Source organism: Thermobia domestica, chromosome 11, assembly GCF_964235325.1.
Source record: "Thermobia domestica chromosome 11, izTheDome1.hap1.1, whole genome shotgun sequence".
Taxonomy (NCBI): Eukaryota; Metazoa; Arthropoda; class Insecta; order Zygentoma; family Lepismatidae; genus Thermobia; species Thermobia domestica.
The window spans coordinates 108,842,927-108,862,230 of record NC_137464.1 but is presented as its reverse complement, the minus strand read 5'-3'; the positions used below and the strand labels follow the sequence as shown (position 1 = coordinate 108,862,230).

The following is a 19,304-nucleotide window of genomic DNA, read 5'->3' as shown; positions in this document are numbered from 1 at the left end:
TCTTCTACGGTGGCAAAACGTTAATCTTTGAAGGCCTTTTTGATCTTGAGCAAGAGCCAGAAATCTGGTGAGTAGGGAGGCTGGTAGAGGAGGATTTCTGGCTCTTGCTCAAGATCAAAAAGGCCTTCAAAGATAAACGTTTTGCCACCGTAGAAGACATCCAAACCAGTGCGATGACAGAACTTCAGAACGTACCAGAAAATGACTTTCAGTGTTGTTTCCAGCAATGACAGGAGCGGTGGAACAAGTCGGTGTGTTCTCAAAGAGCATATTTTGAAGGCGATTAAATGAATATGTATCTATATTGTAGTAATAAATAGTTACAACAAAATTTCGGGAACTATTTGACTGCTCCTCGTATATGATATTGTATGACATATATCCCGTGAGATGATGAACCATACCTCTTTTTGGTTTCACGTGTCCCATTTGAAGTTTCTCCTCTATGTTTTGTAAGAAATCTCGTGTTCTTCCTTCATTGCTTGAGCTCTATTTTATATATTTTGGAGTCCTCATATCAATTTTAATACCTTATCCTTTGTTATTTAGCCTTTAGAAACATGTAAATTGTTTTTGATTGTGATATAGATGTAATTTGTTACTGTTACGTCATTAGGTTAATTTATTTATAACTATGTCACTTTTATTTCTATGTGTCTCTGTTATCTCTGACTCCGGGAATTAAAATATCATCAGTATATACAACTACCCCTTATATACATATATATATATATATATATATATATATATATATATATATATATATATATATATATATATATATATATATATATATATAGGTCTTTCCACACTATATCCCAAAACGTCGGACCGCAAACGGACCACAAATAGCACACTTTTGTACTTATTTTTGCTATTCTGTTTTCATAACATGAGATTATTACTTTTCTATTCTTGAAATAATCTCGGATTAGTGTGTAATAGAAGTGTAAGTTATATTGCTGATTTCTGATCTTATCGAATAGTTGCTGCCACCACAGGTCTTGGAATATTCTATCCTGGCAATACTCCGACTATAAACTTTCCTGTGATCTTTCTGCTATGATTATTCTTGATTGACTGTATCTTAGGTTGATTTTTCCTTTCAATATCTAAGTCGAGTTTCGTACATGCTAGTTTATTCTATATATTCTTTTATTCTCGTGACAATATTTATTTTTACGAAGGTTTTACCGATATTATTTATCAAATAAATTTGTTGTATCATTTCTGAATTATCAGCATTATTTGGAATTTTGACCTTTGTTCAAGACAACCAGAATGATTCTTTCTATTCATCGCAAACTTTCTTCTGCTTTCTGCAAGCGCAGGACACTATTGTTGTTTGAATATCTCTAATTAAGAATTTCTCGATAATTACTCGAATTTAAGACGCACCAAGATTTCACTGGTTAAATTAAGGAAAAATAGTAATATGTTTCGTTTTTACTATTACTAAAGCGCTCTTTGATGTTGGCCATTTTCGGTGATTTTTATATATCCCTCTCCCCTCCCCATGTTCCAGGGCATGACATGATAAAAATTATCCCAGACTCGAATGTCATGTATGTTGAAAATTCGATCGAGATTGGTTGGGTGGTTCTAAATTTAAGTTTTATTTATTTTTATTATTATTCTACCCTTCCCCTCCCCCTCCCCTAGGTTCTACTGTCAAAGTGAAAAATACTTTTAAAAAAACTTTCCAGGCTTGAACGTCATCTATGTTGAAAATTTGATCAAGATCGGTCAGGTGGTTCAGGAGTTATTAAGTATTATTTATTTTTATATATCACTCCCCTCCCCTCTTTCTACCCTAAGTTCTACAGTCAACGGGATATGATGAAAACCAACCCATGTCCGAATCTCATCTATGTTGATAATTTGATTAAGATCGGTTCGGTGGTTTAAGCGTGATGAAGCCACAAAGACAGTCACTTTTATTTCAATTTTTTTTACGTATATGTCCCTCCTCTCCTCCCCTACATTGTGCCGTCAAAGTAAAATGATGAAAACATCCCAGGTCCGAACCCTATCTAGGTTGAAAGTTTGATCGAGATCGGTCGGGTGGTTCAAGAGTTATTAACTCACGAACATGGTCACTTTTATTTTTATATTTATTGATTTTTGTATCTCTCTTCTTCCTTCCCATCCCCTACGTTGTTCTGTCAAAGTGAAATAGTAAAATCCATCCCAGGCACAAACGTCATCTATGTTGAAAATTTGATCGAGATTGGTGGTTTGGTTCAAGAGTCATTAAGTTTTATTTATTTTTTTTATAATTCTCCCTCCTCCCCCTCCCCTAAGTTCTACCGTCAAAGTGAAAAGCTAAAAACACTCCCAGGCCAGAACTGCATCTATTACAAAAAATTGATGATCGAGATCGGTCGGGTGGTTCAAGAGATTAAGAGTCACACACACAGTCACTTTCAATTTAGATCTGAAGTTTTTGTTCACAGACACCGCTATTAATATATAGATAATAATAATAATAATAATAATAATAATAATAATAATAATAATAATAATAATAATAATAATAATAATAATAATAATAATAATAATAATAGAGATTTCAATGGATTTAGCTAATAATGTTTTGCAGATAAGTAGATGACTGTTTGGGAATATGGAAAGGAAGAAGACAACTGGAAGAAATTCGTAAGGACGATTGAAGATTAAGAGAAAGGGATAACTCTAAACATGGAATTGGAATACAACAATTTTATAAACTTCCTGGACATGACCGTAGAGATAAAAGATGGACGATTGACTACAAGATGGCATAGGAAAGAATGCACGGCAGGGATTTACTGTGATGAAAGAAGTGATGTGCATTCAGCACAAAAAGGAACTTCATAAGAAATATGGAGAGAAGAATAGGAGAAATAGATAGTGAAGAAGAGAGAAAGAAAGAGAACATAGATAAGTTTTACAGCCTACTGGAGAAGAACGGGTACAATAAAGTAAAGTTTAAGAAAAGCAGAAAAGAAGAAAAAAGAAGGAAATGGAAGAGATAAAAAGGAAGAGAAGAAGAAGAAATGGTACGGGATAGAAAGCATTGGGGGAGAAGACGGAAGTACTGAAAAATTTATTAAGAAGAGGTGGTGTAAAAACGTACAGAAAAGGAGAACGGAGAATTCTAGACGTGGTTAAGAAAGCGAGGAGTAGAAGGAATAAGATATACCTAGGTACATTGGAGAAACAGGGAAAAAAACTTAAGGAAAGAATGGAACAACATAAGGATGGTGTTAGACTTAAGAGAGCAAATAATGCTATATACAAACATGTTCAAGAAAACAAGACATGATATAGATTGGGAAGGTGTCCAAGGACTAGAAATGGAGAAAAGAACAATAATAAGGAAATGGAAAGAAACACGAAGGATAAAGAAAGAAGAAAGTGACAAATTAATATACTGGACAAGTGGCCTGTTAATACATGAACTATGGGATAAATTGTTGAAACAAATTGAAGAAAAAGAACAGAACTAGACTGATTTCCATGTAATTTATTTCCATATTTTTAGCTTTATTAAATATTATTATTATTCTTATATATAGTTTTATTTATGTTACATTTAATGTTATTTCTGTATACTTTTATATTATTAGATTTATAATCAGTTGTATTTAGTATATTTTTGTTATATTTAAGATTTATCTAATATGCATCAAGAGAGGACAAAGAAGAAGTGCTTAGGGTCTTATCGAGTCAGATGGATACTTATAAATAACAGGTGGACTGACAGAAGAAAAAGATAAACACAGGTGGACGATTAAGTCCAGGTAGGTGGCCGATTGAATAGATATAAGCCCGAGAAAGGCTACAAATGACACAAGGGACACAAATGACTTCCGGTGGCTTCCCAAACAAACAAGGAGTATTAGGCCTTTCTCTTTTTAGTATATATTTCTGCGTTTTGAAGATATTTCTTTCAGTTAGTGTCTGATGAAGATAATGTTAAGTTGTCGAAACCGTAACTCTGTATTTCAATTTTAATAAATGAGTATATACTCTGGTCAGAAAAATTTTAGTTATTTTTTCAGTAAATTCCAGAGTCATAATGGATGGAGCTGCACATCACCTCCTGCTACTAATTTATTTATTTATTTATTTTTATTTATTTATTTATTATTTTTTTGTCTGTGTTCTCTTTCTCTTCCTTCTTCCACCCTCATCGCTCTCCTCCAATCTCTTATGTGTTTTCATACTAAAAACCTACCTCCTACACCCCAAGCCACTTCATTACACTGATCCTGGATCCTGGTGAACACCAATAGACTAACACTTATGTCACACTCTAACATCTGTGTATTTTCTTCATTTCTTCCAACCTTAAAAAAATGTTCCCTAACCCTAATTTCATTCAAAATCAGTTCGTTCTACATCTTCCAAAGAAGTCCTTTCTTTTATCTGCTTGATTCACACTTCACTCTTTTCTTTATCACTTTTGATCCTTTCGGAGTAACTTGTACCTCTAAACACCTCCTGAGGAACCATACTTACTCTCTTGAACATCTCTGTTCTCCTACTGTCCTTTCATTTATTTATTCTTCTTTTCAGCATCGGATCTACATCAACTGTAATGTTCTCCATTTACCAGCTTCGGTAATTATATACTATAATTAAATAATTGCTGAGCAAAGCAAACCAATTTTAATATAATAAAACTAATATCTTTCGACAGTTTCGACAACTAAACACTTGACTTCATCAGCCACTATGACTTACGTGAGTATTAACAGAAGATTAAATACTACCAGACAGCTAAAGTTTTCCTGTAACCTGATTGATTGATTACATCCAATCACCTTGCAGAACTAAAACAGATACAAAAACTGCTACATTCCTCCCCACTCCTATGTCCCTGGCTAAAATCCACTCCTTGTAGAAAGCAAACAAAAGAATTTTGCAGTAAAAACTACGTAAAAGTGGACAAAATACAGCATAGTTTCTTTAGGGCATTTCAATGATCCCTACAGTTTGGTAAAAAAAAAAAAAATCCAAGCATGGAAGTGTAAATTTACTCTCTTCTTTAACAAATATGTTCAATAATGATTTTCATAAAAATTATTTGATTTTGTCATAACATTATGTATTTATTTTTTGTTGCTTTCACACAATCTACACTGCTAGAAGTTGAAGTGAGTTTAAAATAGGGACTTACTTTAATCTTCAATCTTATAATTTAAAATAAATAAATAAATAAAAGTATATTCAGCAATAGTTCTAGTAAAAAAGAATGAATTTTGGTGGAAGATGAAGTAAATATTTTTAAGGATTACAAACACTGCCAGATTAAGAATGTCAGAGAGTCTAAGCACTTGAAAGATTTTGATACTCCCAATATATGTAATTAAAAATACAACATTAATAATCCATAAAGTTAATTTTTAAAAACTAAACAAAACTCAGACTAAGATGGAAAATAATGTTCATTTTTGTATACTTCCACATTATTTATATTTTACAAGTTTTCTCCTACTTTTGAATTGCAAAATCATTGATCAATCATTACCTCCATCATTACTGTTATTATTATTTTACTTCCACCAAAGAGGTTATATTTTTGATAAAGTTTGTTTTCCACAAAAAGTATATAAATTTCACAGATCGCAAACAAAGCTTCCCCTACTTTTATTTACGCTATGCAGAGGGATTTTCTCCTTTCGATTTCATGACCCTTGATGGAGGTCTGCAGGTTTGCACTGTCTGAATACTCTTGTTATTAATGTATACATATATATTTATTATACGTATATAATTTTTTAAATTTAATGTTGGAGCCCTTCCTGCGGATCCTCTTTCAGCTGCACTGTTTACAACATTACCCATATACCGCATGGATAACTGTAAATTTAGTTATGTAAAGTTTCTGTAGTTTACCTTATCCTTGATCTCCTAAGCACGTGCTTATTTTGCTTAATGGTTTAGACTATTCCTAACTGCAAACTGTCTCTTCTGCTAGGATTTGAAATGATTCAATAATAATTAAGTTAATGCCCCCTCTTTCCATTTTAAATTTAATATATATTCGGTGAAAATTTTGTAAAAATACTAAATTTTTATGAAACTACTGTATATTTTGCACTAGGTTACAAACTTTCTTAGGTTGGGGTATAAATTACTTAGAAGATAGAAGGGTAATTGTTGTTTGTTCGATGCACAGCATCATTAATCATTTCTTGGTCGTCAATTGGTTGACCATTCACAATCATTCAGGTTCTCCATGTACACACTACTTACTTCAGAAACAATCATGTTATCTTATCCTTATTATGTAAGCTTATTTTACTAGATATGAATACTAGAGGGCGTAGAACTCTTTTTCTTCATCTTCTCCTGTTTATTAATTATTTAATTAATTTGAAATCCATCGTGAAAAAAGCATTCACCTTTCTCTGAGAGACATTTAATGGTCAGCACATTACTGGCGTCAGTAGAGGGTAGTGAGACGACAATCCTAGGTACGAATTATGTTATAATCACGATACTGTGTGAAGTGCATCTATTTTTTGCCTATGAATTTATAATTTGAAAGTAAATAGAAATTCTGTTAAGGATATCTAATGAACTTCATGGTATGTTGGATTTTTATTTGTCTTTTTAAATATTGTACATTCGAGAATAACAATATAAACGTTTTAGACGCTTTTTTGTTATTTCATAATTTTACAGACAAAAATAAAAAGTAACTGTTTAACTTCAAAACTATGCTATCCATAAATATAGAAAGTATTAAAGAAGAGTTATGACTGTTGATATACATCAGAGTAAAATCTGTTAATCACAGGCAGCATAAAGGATAAGCCGGGCAGAGAGACTTTTCACATGAGAGAAACAAGTAGACACAAAACGATCAGTGGAAATAACCATTATGAAGTCAATATAGAAATAAGTTGCAAAACTGTGTATACCCGAAAGTAGACCTAGCATTACGTCCATTACGACCTATGCATGTGCAGAAATTATCGGACAATAACATAAACCAATAAACCGCAGGAAGCACGTATGTATCAACGCTTGAAATTTCAAAAGATGAGTGAGCGATATACTAGAGCTTTTGGTCTCACTTAAAAAAAAAAAAAAAAAAAAAAAAAAAAAAAAAAAAAATCGCGTACAACCCGTCCCATGTTATTCTATGGTTTGGTTAATTAATAACGGTATCTGTACATGCTACAGGTGTGGTTCGTATTCCATTTGGAAGAGACGATCGCTGGTTTCAGCAAGATGAAGCACCTGTCCATTATGCCATTTCTGTTAGTGAATATCGCAATTGAAGGGTTACTTGTGTTACCCGATTCTCCCGACTGACCACTTCAGAGCTCTGACATCAGAACTTGCGTCAATGCATTCTAGGGTTTCATTAAGAACACTGTTACATAGCACCAGCATCGCACCATTGATGAATTGAAACACGCTGTGTAATGTGCTTTCCAAAATATTACACCAGTAATGCTGCAGCGAATGTCCCACAGAATCTGGAGACGTATTCCTTTGGGTCAGCAGTATGATGAGTACCGTAACATGCTCTTCCTTTAGACATTTAGGCATATTCCATCAGTGTAACGTGGTTATTGTTCAGATGTTTGTATGTTCTTTGTACTTTGTATTCTGACAAGAAGGCTTGCAGTGGTACACATACTGAAATTCTGTTGAAAGGTAATGGTATCTTGTGTCCACACATAATAATAAAACTAATAAAGAAAAATAAATAATGCCATACACATCTCACGTAGCAATAATGTAACAGCAAAATAAAAAGTTAAGTTTAATGCCAAGTTTGGAAATGCTGTGTCTTTGCTTCAGAATAAAGGGAATAAATAAATGTAATGTCGTTTTCTGAAATTTTTATTTAAGATTATGGATAAATAATAGCATGTATCTGGCTCGAAAGACTAAGGTTAGGTTTCCGGTAGGAAATTATGAGGTACGGAACTCATATTAAGATACAGGTACATATTTCATATAGCTCCGGTGCTGAAACCGGAAGTCAATCAACAAATGATGATTCCTCATGTAACTACTTACACGACTATTTTCCCTTCTTTTATCATACTTGCCTGCCTATTTTGAAAATTTAAAGAGAGTTTAAATGTGCTTTAAGTGAATGAACTCATCTGTGGGCTATGGGTTTTCGCACTGTCGAGCGCACAATCTTTATATATAAATAAAAATCCTTCAATTATAGGTTCATTTAATCGTATGGACAAATTTTCGAAGCGATTTCCAGAAAGGAACAACAAAAGAAAGAAGGAAGAAAAAAGACTAGGTATCACAAGAATTCCTTTTCTCAACTCACATCTGTTTGTCCTTCTGCATCATCTCGACAAAAATCTTGATTAAACCATATCAATTCAGTGTTCTTCCTCGTACTATTAGCCTTCTGATCTTGGTCCTCATTCTTATTCTTTACTTTCGGATTCTTAGCCTGATCAATATTAGATGTCACCTTATGACGACTATCAGCCTTCATTGATGGAGTTTCAGACTGACTTATGTACTGCTTGAAGATTTTCTTCATTGGTGGACTTTTAGGAAAAACAGACGCCAGAAGGTTGGTGACCTCTAAAGTTTTCGTTGGTTGCAATTTTTCTGTTATTCTGAAATCATACAAGAAAGTAACTTTTACTTACTTATTTATATATTTTTAACCTTGCACAGTAACAGTTTTACACCTACATAAATTATAAGTACAATCCTACTTTTGTTTATATTTCGTGATATTTAATGAATTTACAATGTCTAAATATTTAAAAGCAGGGTTGATATATAAAAAATACACTAGTCGTACATAGTGTACTTAACTTTCATATGCTGTTCCTTAATATTATACAACGACGTAGCAAACGATGGTAGAGCTTCTCCCACTCTTAACCACAATTTTCGATAATTTAACTAATGATTTTGAAGTGAAAATATTGTTTATACACAAAAATAAAAAGTTATAGTTTGTATTTCTAATATATATGAGTTTCGTAAATATTTCACATGTAATATACAGTTAAGTCCAGTTCAGAGATACAGTGAAAGACACGTCTCGTGTTTAACTCTTCATTGAGAGAATTAATACCACCATTATCACTGTTTAGAATTGAATTATGAATAGGTGTGTAAAGCAAATTATACGATATCTATATAGCTATTTGTTTCAACTTTAATTAGCACAAATGACTTGATATTGAAATTGATTGTTTCATAAAATAACAAATTACAGTCTACATCAATACATTAAAATAAAAAAAAAAAACAGTTAACAGTTTATTCAACTACTAATCAATTGGTGGTTCTCTTATAATCCAATTATAATGTAAATAAATTTGAGAAATCATTATCAAACGAAGTTAAATACTAAACCTGCAGCATCACGAAAAGTAAACACAACTGTCTGGAACTACTTTACTGTTTGGTTGCTGAACAGTTGTTTACTGCTTAATTTAAATCAATCAGTATGCTAAAGAAAATTATAAAGATTGTATATATTGTAGTAAAAATCGGGACTAAATGTGTTGTTCACTAAAAAAAAAAAATAAAATCAGGATTTTTTTCTTTCAAAACAGGACAATTCCGATTAATTGGGACATATAGTTACCTCATTTGGGAGGCAATTGGTCAAGATCAGTTTCATTCTAATCTCTTGTAAAAACCCAACTCTTACAACTGATCACAATGATTGGGCAGAAGTCTGTTTCACAAAATAGAGAAATTTGTAAAGATAACTACGAGAATGGTAGAATAAAATTTAAAGGACCTGCAATCATGTATAATCATAATTAAATGTAAAATTAGTCTACTAGTATTTCAGAGTGAAAATGGTTTCTCCTAATAGTTTAGACTCAGGAGCAGCAGGTTTTATTGTGAAATTTGGATACACAATAGCAAGCTCCGTCATCTATTTTCTCATTGGAACACATCAAAGTCATTCTTCAACAGGTGATCACTTCAAACGTAGGTGCAAATACATAAAGAGGATCATAATACAAAGAGGATCATAATATTGTCTACAAAACGTGTAGTTGTTCGAAAAACGAGGCCGATCAGAAAGCTGTCAATCTCTAGCATAGCGATCGTTGTATTGCTACATTTTAGAAGAGAACCATATAGCTGTCTGTGGTATAAGTTTATGAACGGGGTAGAGCAGTGTTCCCAACCTGGAGGTGTGAAGAACGAGCAAGTAGGACGCAAACTACTGACAGAAATAAATTGAAATTTGTAATTACAACTATTACGAATGGTGTAACAAAAGGCATTAAATGTGTACAAGCACAAAATAATTATCGAGTAAGCAATAGTTTTACTAAGAACAAAGCTGATAAAATATAATACAGGACTACAATGAAGTGTAGAAGTCTTGGTGAAAATAGGGGTCTAATAACCATATTCTTACCAATTTGTATTTATTATTACTTGAAACTTGAGAATTTAATAGTGAAATCTGAGAATTTGATAAGAATTCTGAAATCATAGAAAGGCTAAGACAAAAAGCACGTATGATCAATGAACGTTAAGGAGAGAGGGTGAAGTATACAGGGTTTGCATAGGAGAGCGCGAAGTATACAGAGCTTACGAAGTGAGCGCCAGGTAAATAAAGTTGGGAACCACTGGTGTGGAGTATTGTGAGCGAAGGGATTTGAGGCCGGGTCTTCGTCAAACCTTTGGCTTCGACCCTAATCACACATATCATTTAAAGATACTGTAGGAGTATAACAAATTAACGAACACAGAAGATATAAATTAAGAGCCCTTCCCGTTTGTCTAGTGGCTAGGACGTGCGTCTTCGGTGCATGGAGCAACAGGTTTAATTCCTGGTGGGGCAGTCTTAAAAAATTTGAACGCATTACCATGTTTAGGATTCCACTTTAAACTGTAGGTTCACGCCGTAGCCTTGGTGCTGAAAATGTGCCTAAACTTCAATTTATTTCATTTTTAAATAATTCTACGAGTAACAATAAAAGTATCATTTTAATTAAACTAATATTTCTTTTGTTTAATGCCTAAAGAATTTAGGCGCCATGAATGTTTCAATGCTTACGACATTTCAAAACATGCATGTAATGAAGAGACAATTATTTAAATTTATACATATAAAAGAAACAACATTTCTGTGATGCAAGTGCATATACAGTACATAATGAAGATATCGACATGCTGCAACAATATACTTGAACTTTCACTATAATCACAATTCTTGTCATTCATTATCCCATTTTTGATTGAACATTTGAAGCTTAACTGAGAATAATTACATTACTTAATAACAACTTGAAGAAAACGCAATGTGGACACGTGGAATGGATGCAAATATTATCATCGATTTGGTCTTTGTTACTTTGATATTTCTACTCGTAAATCCACAGGATCGAGCTTTGCCATCCTGCAGCCATTTAGGTGGCAATGTTGGGTAAAGTTCTATCCTTTACGCTGCGCGGTACTAGCAGACGATCCGCCATTAGGCTTATAACCCGCTCGGAAGTACGTTTTTTCGTGCGCTACTCTAGCCAGCTGTTTTACGCGCTATCCTAGCCAGATGTTTTAAGTTGGTCACAAAATTTATATCATAGAGTACAAGGAGAACAAAACGAGCCCTGTGGGGCTTCTAACCCGTTCCTACTACTACTACTACTACTTATCTGCACAAAAGTAAGTAAATCACTTTTTTGAGTATCATTTTCATATTATTTTAATTTAAAAAGTGTTATAAAAATGTAAAAAAAAAACAAAGTTTTCCTCGGGTCGGGTTTGAACTCACGCCAAAAGAGATTTTAGTTATTAGCATATAGCGCTCGCGCACTCGGCCACGAAGACCGATAACAACAATCGTTTGATTTCTGCTATTTGACTGCAACGTGGCAAGAAATGGATAACGCCAACTAATCAGAACTGTGTTTTTCGTTCCTACTTCCGGAAGCATTACTCTCCTGAGCTAGTCCTTCCGGCTTGCATCCTCTTATGACATGCAAAGGAAGTCTCTGAATATTGTCTCCTCCCCTATTGGGAGATTCATTATTACTATTTTACTATTTTTTCTATGGCTTAAGATAGGGCTATGTATATATAAGTTTATTTGAACTTACTCGTTTAAACAGTTCTAAGGGCACTTGGTGTCTACAAGCCACTTTTTATATTCTAATGGTTGAACGTTAAAAGTAAATACAAAAACCTTTACGTCACCATAGTTAGTAATAATTTCACAACAATGAAGACACATTCTTATGTAATATTTTACTTGTACGTAAAAGAAAGGGAAGGTGGCCTATGAAATATTTTATCATTTCTGATCTACAGTAAGCACAATAATTCAGTATAAACAGATTGAAAAATTTTGCCACAGCATTGCTGACCAGTTTTACCAATAGGAGACGTCAGAAAGTAGAAAAATGACTTACAAAATATAGCTAAAATTGGTTAAAATTTTCTAAAATTATGGCTAAATTTATAACTAACAAACTTCAATAGTAAAGCAAGCAGAATATTTCATAATTTTAGTATATATACATAAGTAGATTCTCTATATAAAAGAAGTCTTAAGTGAGTGAGTGACTGACTAAATAACGCTCAGACCACATAGCTTAAACTAGAAACTTGAAATTTTCACAGTGAAAAGAATTTGTAACATAAGGTACTACTAACAAACGGATTTTGGAAATTCGACGCGAAAGGGGGAATAGGGCTTGCAATTATTATAGTAAAATGTTCATATCTTCAAATCTCTGAAGGGTAATGACCTGAAATTTGACATACAGACTTCAGATTTAAAATTAGACACGTGTTTAATTAAAATCCCCTAGAAAAGAAGAAAAAGCAAGAAGAAAAACGATGTGGTTACAATTGTTATAGCAGGATGGCCATATCTCGAAATTTTTTAAAGATTACAGACATGACATTTCGTATTTAAACTTTTCATTTAAAACAATTAAATACATGTTTCAGTATTTTTTTCACATCTTCTTAGAAGGGGTGAAAAAAGCAGGAAGAAGAAACAATGGGGTTACAATTGTTATAACAAAATGACTATATCTCAAAATCCCTTAAAGTTACGAGAAACGTAAAATTTAGTATTTAGCCTTTCATTTAAAATAATTACAGACTTGCTTCACAGTTTCATGATATTTCCTTTACAAGGTAAGAAAATACGTTGAGATTATAATTATTATAACAGGATGATAATATCTCGTAATCCTTTAAGGTTAGAGACATGAAACTTAGTATTTAGACTTTTCATTTAAAATAATTGAAGATCTGTTTCATTGCTTTCTTAAAAATATTTTCCCTTGAAAGGAAGCAAAAAAGGCGGGGAAATAAAAAAGAATGGGATTGCAGTTGTTAAAATAAAGTAGTCACATCTCGAAATTCCTTAAGGTTAGAAACATGAAATTTGGTATTTGAACTTTTAATTTAAAATAATTAAGGATGGGTTTCATCGTTCTTTTTTCCTATACATATTTCCCCTACAAAGGAAAAAAGGCAAGAAGTTAAAAAAAAACTATGTAATTGTTAAAATAAGATGCCATATCTCGAAATTCCTTAAGGTTAGAGACATGAAATTTGGATTTGGATTTTATATTTAAAATAATTAAAGACGAGTTTCAGCGCCTTTTTATGTTTCCCTTAGAAGGGAAAAAAAGAATGCAGTTGCATAACAGGATGACCATATCTCTAAAACTTTTAAGCTTAGAAACATGAAATTTGTATTTGAACTTTTCATTTAAAATAAAGACGTGTTTCAGCATTTCTTGATGTTTTCCTTAGAAGAAAAGAAAAACGATGGGAAAAGAAGAATGGGGCTGCAATTGTTGTAATAAGATGACCATATCTCAAGATATCTTACGGATATGAAACAGTATATAAACTTCTTATTCAAAACAAATGGGAATATGCTACAGCACTTCTGATAATTCCGCTTTTAACTATAGAAGATGGTCAATTTCTTTTTTTTTTTCTCAATATATACAAAAACGACTTCGAGGTTGTTAATTTCATAATCAGGAAAAACGGGAGAACCATTTGAAATGAACTTTTGAACACACCGCTTGAGTCAAGATGAGGTTTTATCATTTAGATTTGATTGAAATGATTATTCTAAGGGTGAAAGGGGTTTAAATTTTTGGCAACGAATAATACCATAAACATATTCTTGTTGTGGAAAGAAAGGAAATGAAGGCTCAAATATGGTGCAAAGTGGTAGGTTGAGTAAATGCATAGTCTTTGGACGAATTCCCCAGTTAACCGAATGCTAGTCATACTGTATTATCCTTCCTGACATCCCCATGTCAAATACACAATTAACGTGAAGTTCCTTAATTCGCATTTAAAGAATATATTGTACAACATGCTTTGGTCGCAACGTTGACCAGAGATACAGTAGTAAACGGGCTACTTTGCCTCTCACTTTTACCCACTTGGGTCTTTGGCTCAAACCATGATCTTTGGAGTCAGGGGGCACACCTTAGGGCTGTTGGCCCGGTCCCATTTACTTTTCGAGAAAGGTACATCGAAGTTGTGAAATATCCGAAATACCTTGCGAAACTAACTTCAATATACGAGTATATACAATAATTATGCAGGAACGCTCATAGCCCCGTGGACTCTCTATTGCTGTTTGTGTCAATAGGGTCAATCCATGCAAAGTGATCGAGAAAAAAGAAAAATTGCCGCTCGATCTTTTCAAAAAATTCTAATTTTTTCATGGATGTTTATCCTATATCAGGGTACTTCAAAACCATAATTAATTATTTTTTACAACATCCCATGGCGACGCAACGGCTGCCGCCATCTTTTCCTGTAATATTGATCCCAAGTATTTGAATTTCTTTGTCCTTACCACTTCTTTTTCGTCCACTTGTATTCTTGTATTTTCGATTACATTTTTGCTGAATGGGTAATGTAAGAATTGCATCTCGGTTTTACTAATTGTAAGCTCTCCAATGCTCCTCTCCAGTTATCTAATTTCTCTTGTAGTGCTGCATTGGTCTCACTCATCAGCATGATGTCATTTCCAAATAGCATATTCCAAGATGCTAACTGTTGGATATTCTTTGTAAGCTGGTCTATCACAAAGAAGAATTTCATAAAAAGCATGGAAGAAAGAATAGGAGACCTAAACGCAAATGAGGGGGGCGCGGTGGCTCAGTGGTAGAGCGTTCACCTCTGGTGCTTGGGGTCCCGGGTTCGATCCCAGCCCCCGCCAAGTGAACTTTGTGGTGGACAAACACCGTGCTCGTGGGTTTTCTCGGGGTACTCCCGTTTCCTCCCACTTTCTTCATTCCACCATTTCACTCATCTCTCATTATCACCGTCTCCTTTAGCCTAACCGGCATAACCGTGGGACGTAAAACTCAAAGATTTCATTTCTAAACGCAAATGAAGAACAGAGGAAAACCGATTTAAAGAAGTTCTGAACACAGTTAAGGAGAAATGGATACAACGAAGAGGATAAGATCAAAAGAGACATAGCAAGAGAGGGAAAAAAAGAGGAAGAAGACAAGAACAAAAAATGGTTTGGAATAGAAAGCCTAGGCAAAGAAACAGAGAAGATAAAGAAAATGCTTCGGAAAGCAGGAATTAGGACGTACAGGAAAGGAGGAAGCAGAATAATTGAATTAGTAAGAAGAACCAAGAGAAAAGCAGTAGCGGACAAAGATTAAAGGGGAGTAATATATAGAGTAGGATGCGCGGAGTGTAACAAAATTTACATAGGAGAAACAAAAAAGAAAATGCAAGAAAGGATTAAACAGTACCAGGATGATGTAAGATTGAAAAGGGACAACAATGCGATATACAAGCATCACAAAGAGACAAACCACAGGATATGGTGGGAAGGAGCAGAGGTCATAGAAGTAGAGAACAGAACTTTGGTGAGAAAATGGAAGGAAGCTAGGGAGATTATGAGGGCAGGAGAAAAGGTGATGAATTGGAATGCAGGATTCTCGATAAATAAAGAGTGGGAGAAGATTCTGCTTAAAGAAGAAGAAATGAAAAGGAAGAAAGGCAGAGGAAAAATTAATAAGGAAAATAAGGATAATTAGAGGACAGAATGTATCCAACGAAAAAAGTAAACTTTTAATTGGACACGTGTGCAGCTAAAAAGTGAAAGTGGAAGCCACACAAGTGTTACTTTTTAATGAAGGGTTGGAGCCCAATTAAAAGTTGATTTCCGGAGACTATATAAGTGATGACCAACTCCCAAGCAGCCAGAAGGAGTGGAAGTCTGACGAAGACAAAGTTATTGTGTTGAAACTGTTACATGATACTGTTTTTTTTTTTTTTTTTTTTTTTTTTACATATTATCACATAGCCTTGCTCAGTGTGTTATTGTGTATTAGTACAAAATGGAAACAAGGCCTGATAGAATAGTTAACTGCAGAAGGTATGGACTAAAACTCGATCCCAACTCACATCCTAACTTTGAACTCTTCTGTTATTCTACACGCACTCCTCAATTGTGACCTACATTCATCATACAAATCTTGAATTATATAGATGTATGTATTCGAACATTTTTTTTTCTTTTTTCCACAAAATAAGATCCCGTGTCACTCTATCATATGCTTCCTCAAGATTGACTAAAATCAAATGGAAGTCCTTCTGGTGTTTAATATAAATGTACTTTTTCATTAGCATCCCAAAGGCAAAAACTGTATCCATTGTAGACCGTACTGAAATGAACCCAAATTGGTGGCTGCTTATAGTAAAAACCATAAGATCTGTAACTTTTCAGCTCTGTAATAGTCTTCCTCTGATAATTCTGTCGATGGCCCCGCGTAGCGTAGTCGCTAACGCTCTCGCCTTCGGTGCGATCGGTCCCGGGTTCAATTCCCGGTTGGAGCACTCTTTATCAGGCCAGTCAACCATCCTGAATGAGGTTTTCCTGGGTTTTCCTCATTTCCTCATTGACACCAGGCAAATGCCGGGATGGTACCTAACATATAGATCCCAGGCCGCTTCCTTCCTCCTTTCTTCTTTTCCCTTTCCCCGGATAGTGTGACTGCCGAGGGACGTCATCCCTCATACGTGACGGGCTAACATGACCACAGAGGCCGAAAGCCCAGAAATCTAAATCCTAAATCCTAATCCTAATTGTCTTTTGAAAAACTTCAGGGTGTCTTTTTCTTCCTTGGCGTGGGAGGAAACAGATAATGGAGCAAGAATGTTGGACATTGGTGAGAAAAATGGAAAGAAGGAACAAGAATTTTTTAAAAATAAAAGGTTTAACATACGTAAGAAAGTACAAGGATATCGGAAGAAGAAATAGAACGAAAAGAAACGACAGAACAAAGAACAACTAAAGATGAAAGAAAATGCTTGGAAGAAAAGTGGATGGATACCTATGCAGAGAAGCACACCTGCAAAGGGGGGAAATTTGAAGACAAGTGAATCTATAGATGACCGCAGCTGCAGGAAGAGAAAGTAAGGAGACGAAGCCAAAGAAAAGAAAGACTATCCGAATTGTATATAAGGAAGGGGGAGGGGAGTGACTAAATGTTCCAGAATAAAGTTTCGGTTACAAAGTTGAAAGTTACACATTACATTTTCTTTGCTATAATATTGGACATATTTTAAGTTATGACTCAGTGAAATTCTCATGTAAAATTATGATTATCAAGAATGTAATTTCCATTCGATTAATGATATAATCAAAGAACATAGGTTGCAGGATACTTCACTTCATATCTTATAAGTTTTTAAAAGTATTGTTTTAAGAAATGAAATACTTTCCATTATGTAGTTACGTGCCATGAAGTACATTATTCAGAATTAAAATTCTTACCTTGCACCTCAGACTATTGTCGTTATTTAGGATTTAGCCTGCGCTACGTATTTCAGCCCCCCCTGTCACCATAAACACGTAGTGTTGGGATAAACGCTAGAAATTACCCGAAAACCATTATCATTGTCTTAGTCCTGTAATTGAATAAATACACCCAAGTATACTGAACACGCACACTTTGCAATTAAACACTAAACATTCAGTCACTTTCCAAGAGCCTTGGGGCCGCGGTGGCTCAGTGGTAGAGCGTTCATCTCCGGTGATTGAGGTTCCTTGGTTCAATCCAAGTTCGTGCCAAGTAGACCTTATGGTGGACAAACACCGCGCGTGGGGTTTTCTCGTGATTATCCCGTTTCTTCTCACTTTCTTCATTCCACCATTTTTTTATTCTCATTACCACCGTTTACTTTAACCTCTGTGTCATAAGCGTGGGCATAATACTAAAAGATTTCATTTCATTTTTCTAATAACTTGTATTTTTTTTTCTTGAATTGTGGTTGGTAAATTATATGTCCATCCATAAAGTATGCTCTTTAAGAGGGACGCAAGGGAAGAGGAAATCCCCATGTTGAGCTTGTCCAGGCACTTGCAGCAGACAGAACATGAAATCAATCGTGTGGAAGTTCTACATCCGTGCTTCAACAACATGGAAAAAACGTCTTCAAATCATTCTTCATCAGAAATGAAAAACCTAAACTTAACTTAGACAGAAGGAATCTTGATCATCGATGGCATAATAAAAATACAAAGAAAAACTAGAAATAAATCAGTTAAACATTTATTTATTTTCAAAACCGAAAAAGGATACAGACGAGAAATCATGTGATAAGTTTTACGCAAGCTCACATTCACAGCAGCCAGCTTGCAACACTGATTTTCATTATTGGTTTCATAAATTCTTCAGATAGAAAATAAGAGGTCTGGAAAGAAAAAGAAAATCTGATTAGCTGTAATAACACTGAAAAGACGCATTTGAAAGCAAAGAAACAGCATCAGTGACAACATTTAGAAATTACAAACAATTAAAGGAATGTAAAGTGTAAACCGCACCATGAAAACGAAACACTCACAATACACAATAAACTGGTGAAATAAATTTTTCTGAGATTATTCTTTTGGTAATACTTTTAACATTCCATTGTTATGCCTTTAGGCTAAAAGATATGGATGATTAATAAAAGTGAATGATTGCGAAATTAATTTTTTGTGCTTCCCACCGGAAATTGAACCCGGGGCAATGTGTATCAGAGGCTCACGCGCAAGCCACTAGACCAGAGTGCTACTTCAGGATATTAGAAATCCTTTTTATATGTAGGACAAAGTTTCCAAAACTATATTTAAGTGATAGTAATAAGTGTATAGAAGATTCTAAATAAATACACATCAATTAAAGACTATAGTTTAGGCTGAGAATATAGAATTTATACTAATCACAATTCAAGAAAAGCAGATACAAGCTCTTAGAAAGAAATGGAATGTTTAATGTTTAATTGAAAAGTGTGTATGTTCAGAATATCTGGGAGTATTTCTTCCGTTA

General features: G+C 34.0%; 1 protein-coding gene across 6 annotated transcripts in view; it reads right to left on the bottom strand.

The window, feature by feature from the left end:
• LOC145663643 (uncharacterized) overlaps positions 1-19,304 on the bottom strand; it is a 73,091-nt gene that overhangs the window by 15,048 nt on the left and 38,739 nt on the right. For 2 of the 6 annotated variants that reach the window (XM_081729746.1, XM_081729743.1), the window contains exon 2: positions 8,303-8,603. In XM_081729746.1, coding sequence (XP_081585872.1) covers positions 8,303-8,524 — 222 coding nt within the window. In that variant the 5' untranslated portion in view covers positions 8,525-8,603. Of the gene's footprint in view, positions 1-8,302; positions 8,604-12,074; positions 12,197-14,821; positions 16,021-18,579; positions 18,688-19,304 lie in introns of those variants that run through there. The other 4 variants (XM_081729745.1, XM_081729747.1, XM_081729748.1 and 1 more) reach the window with 4 other exon arrangements.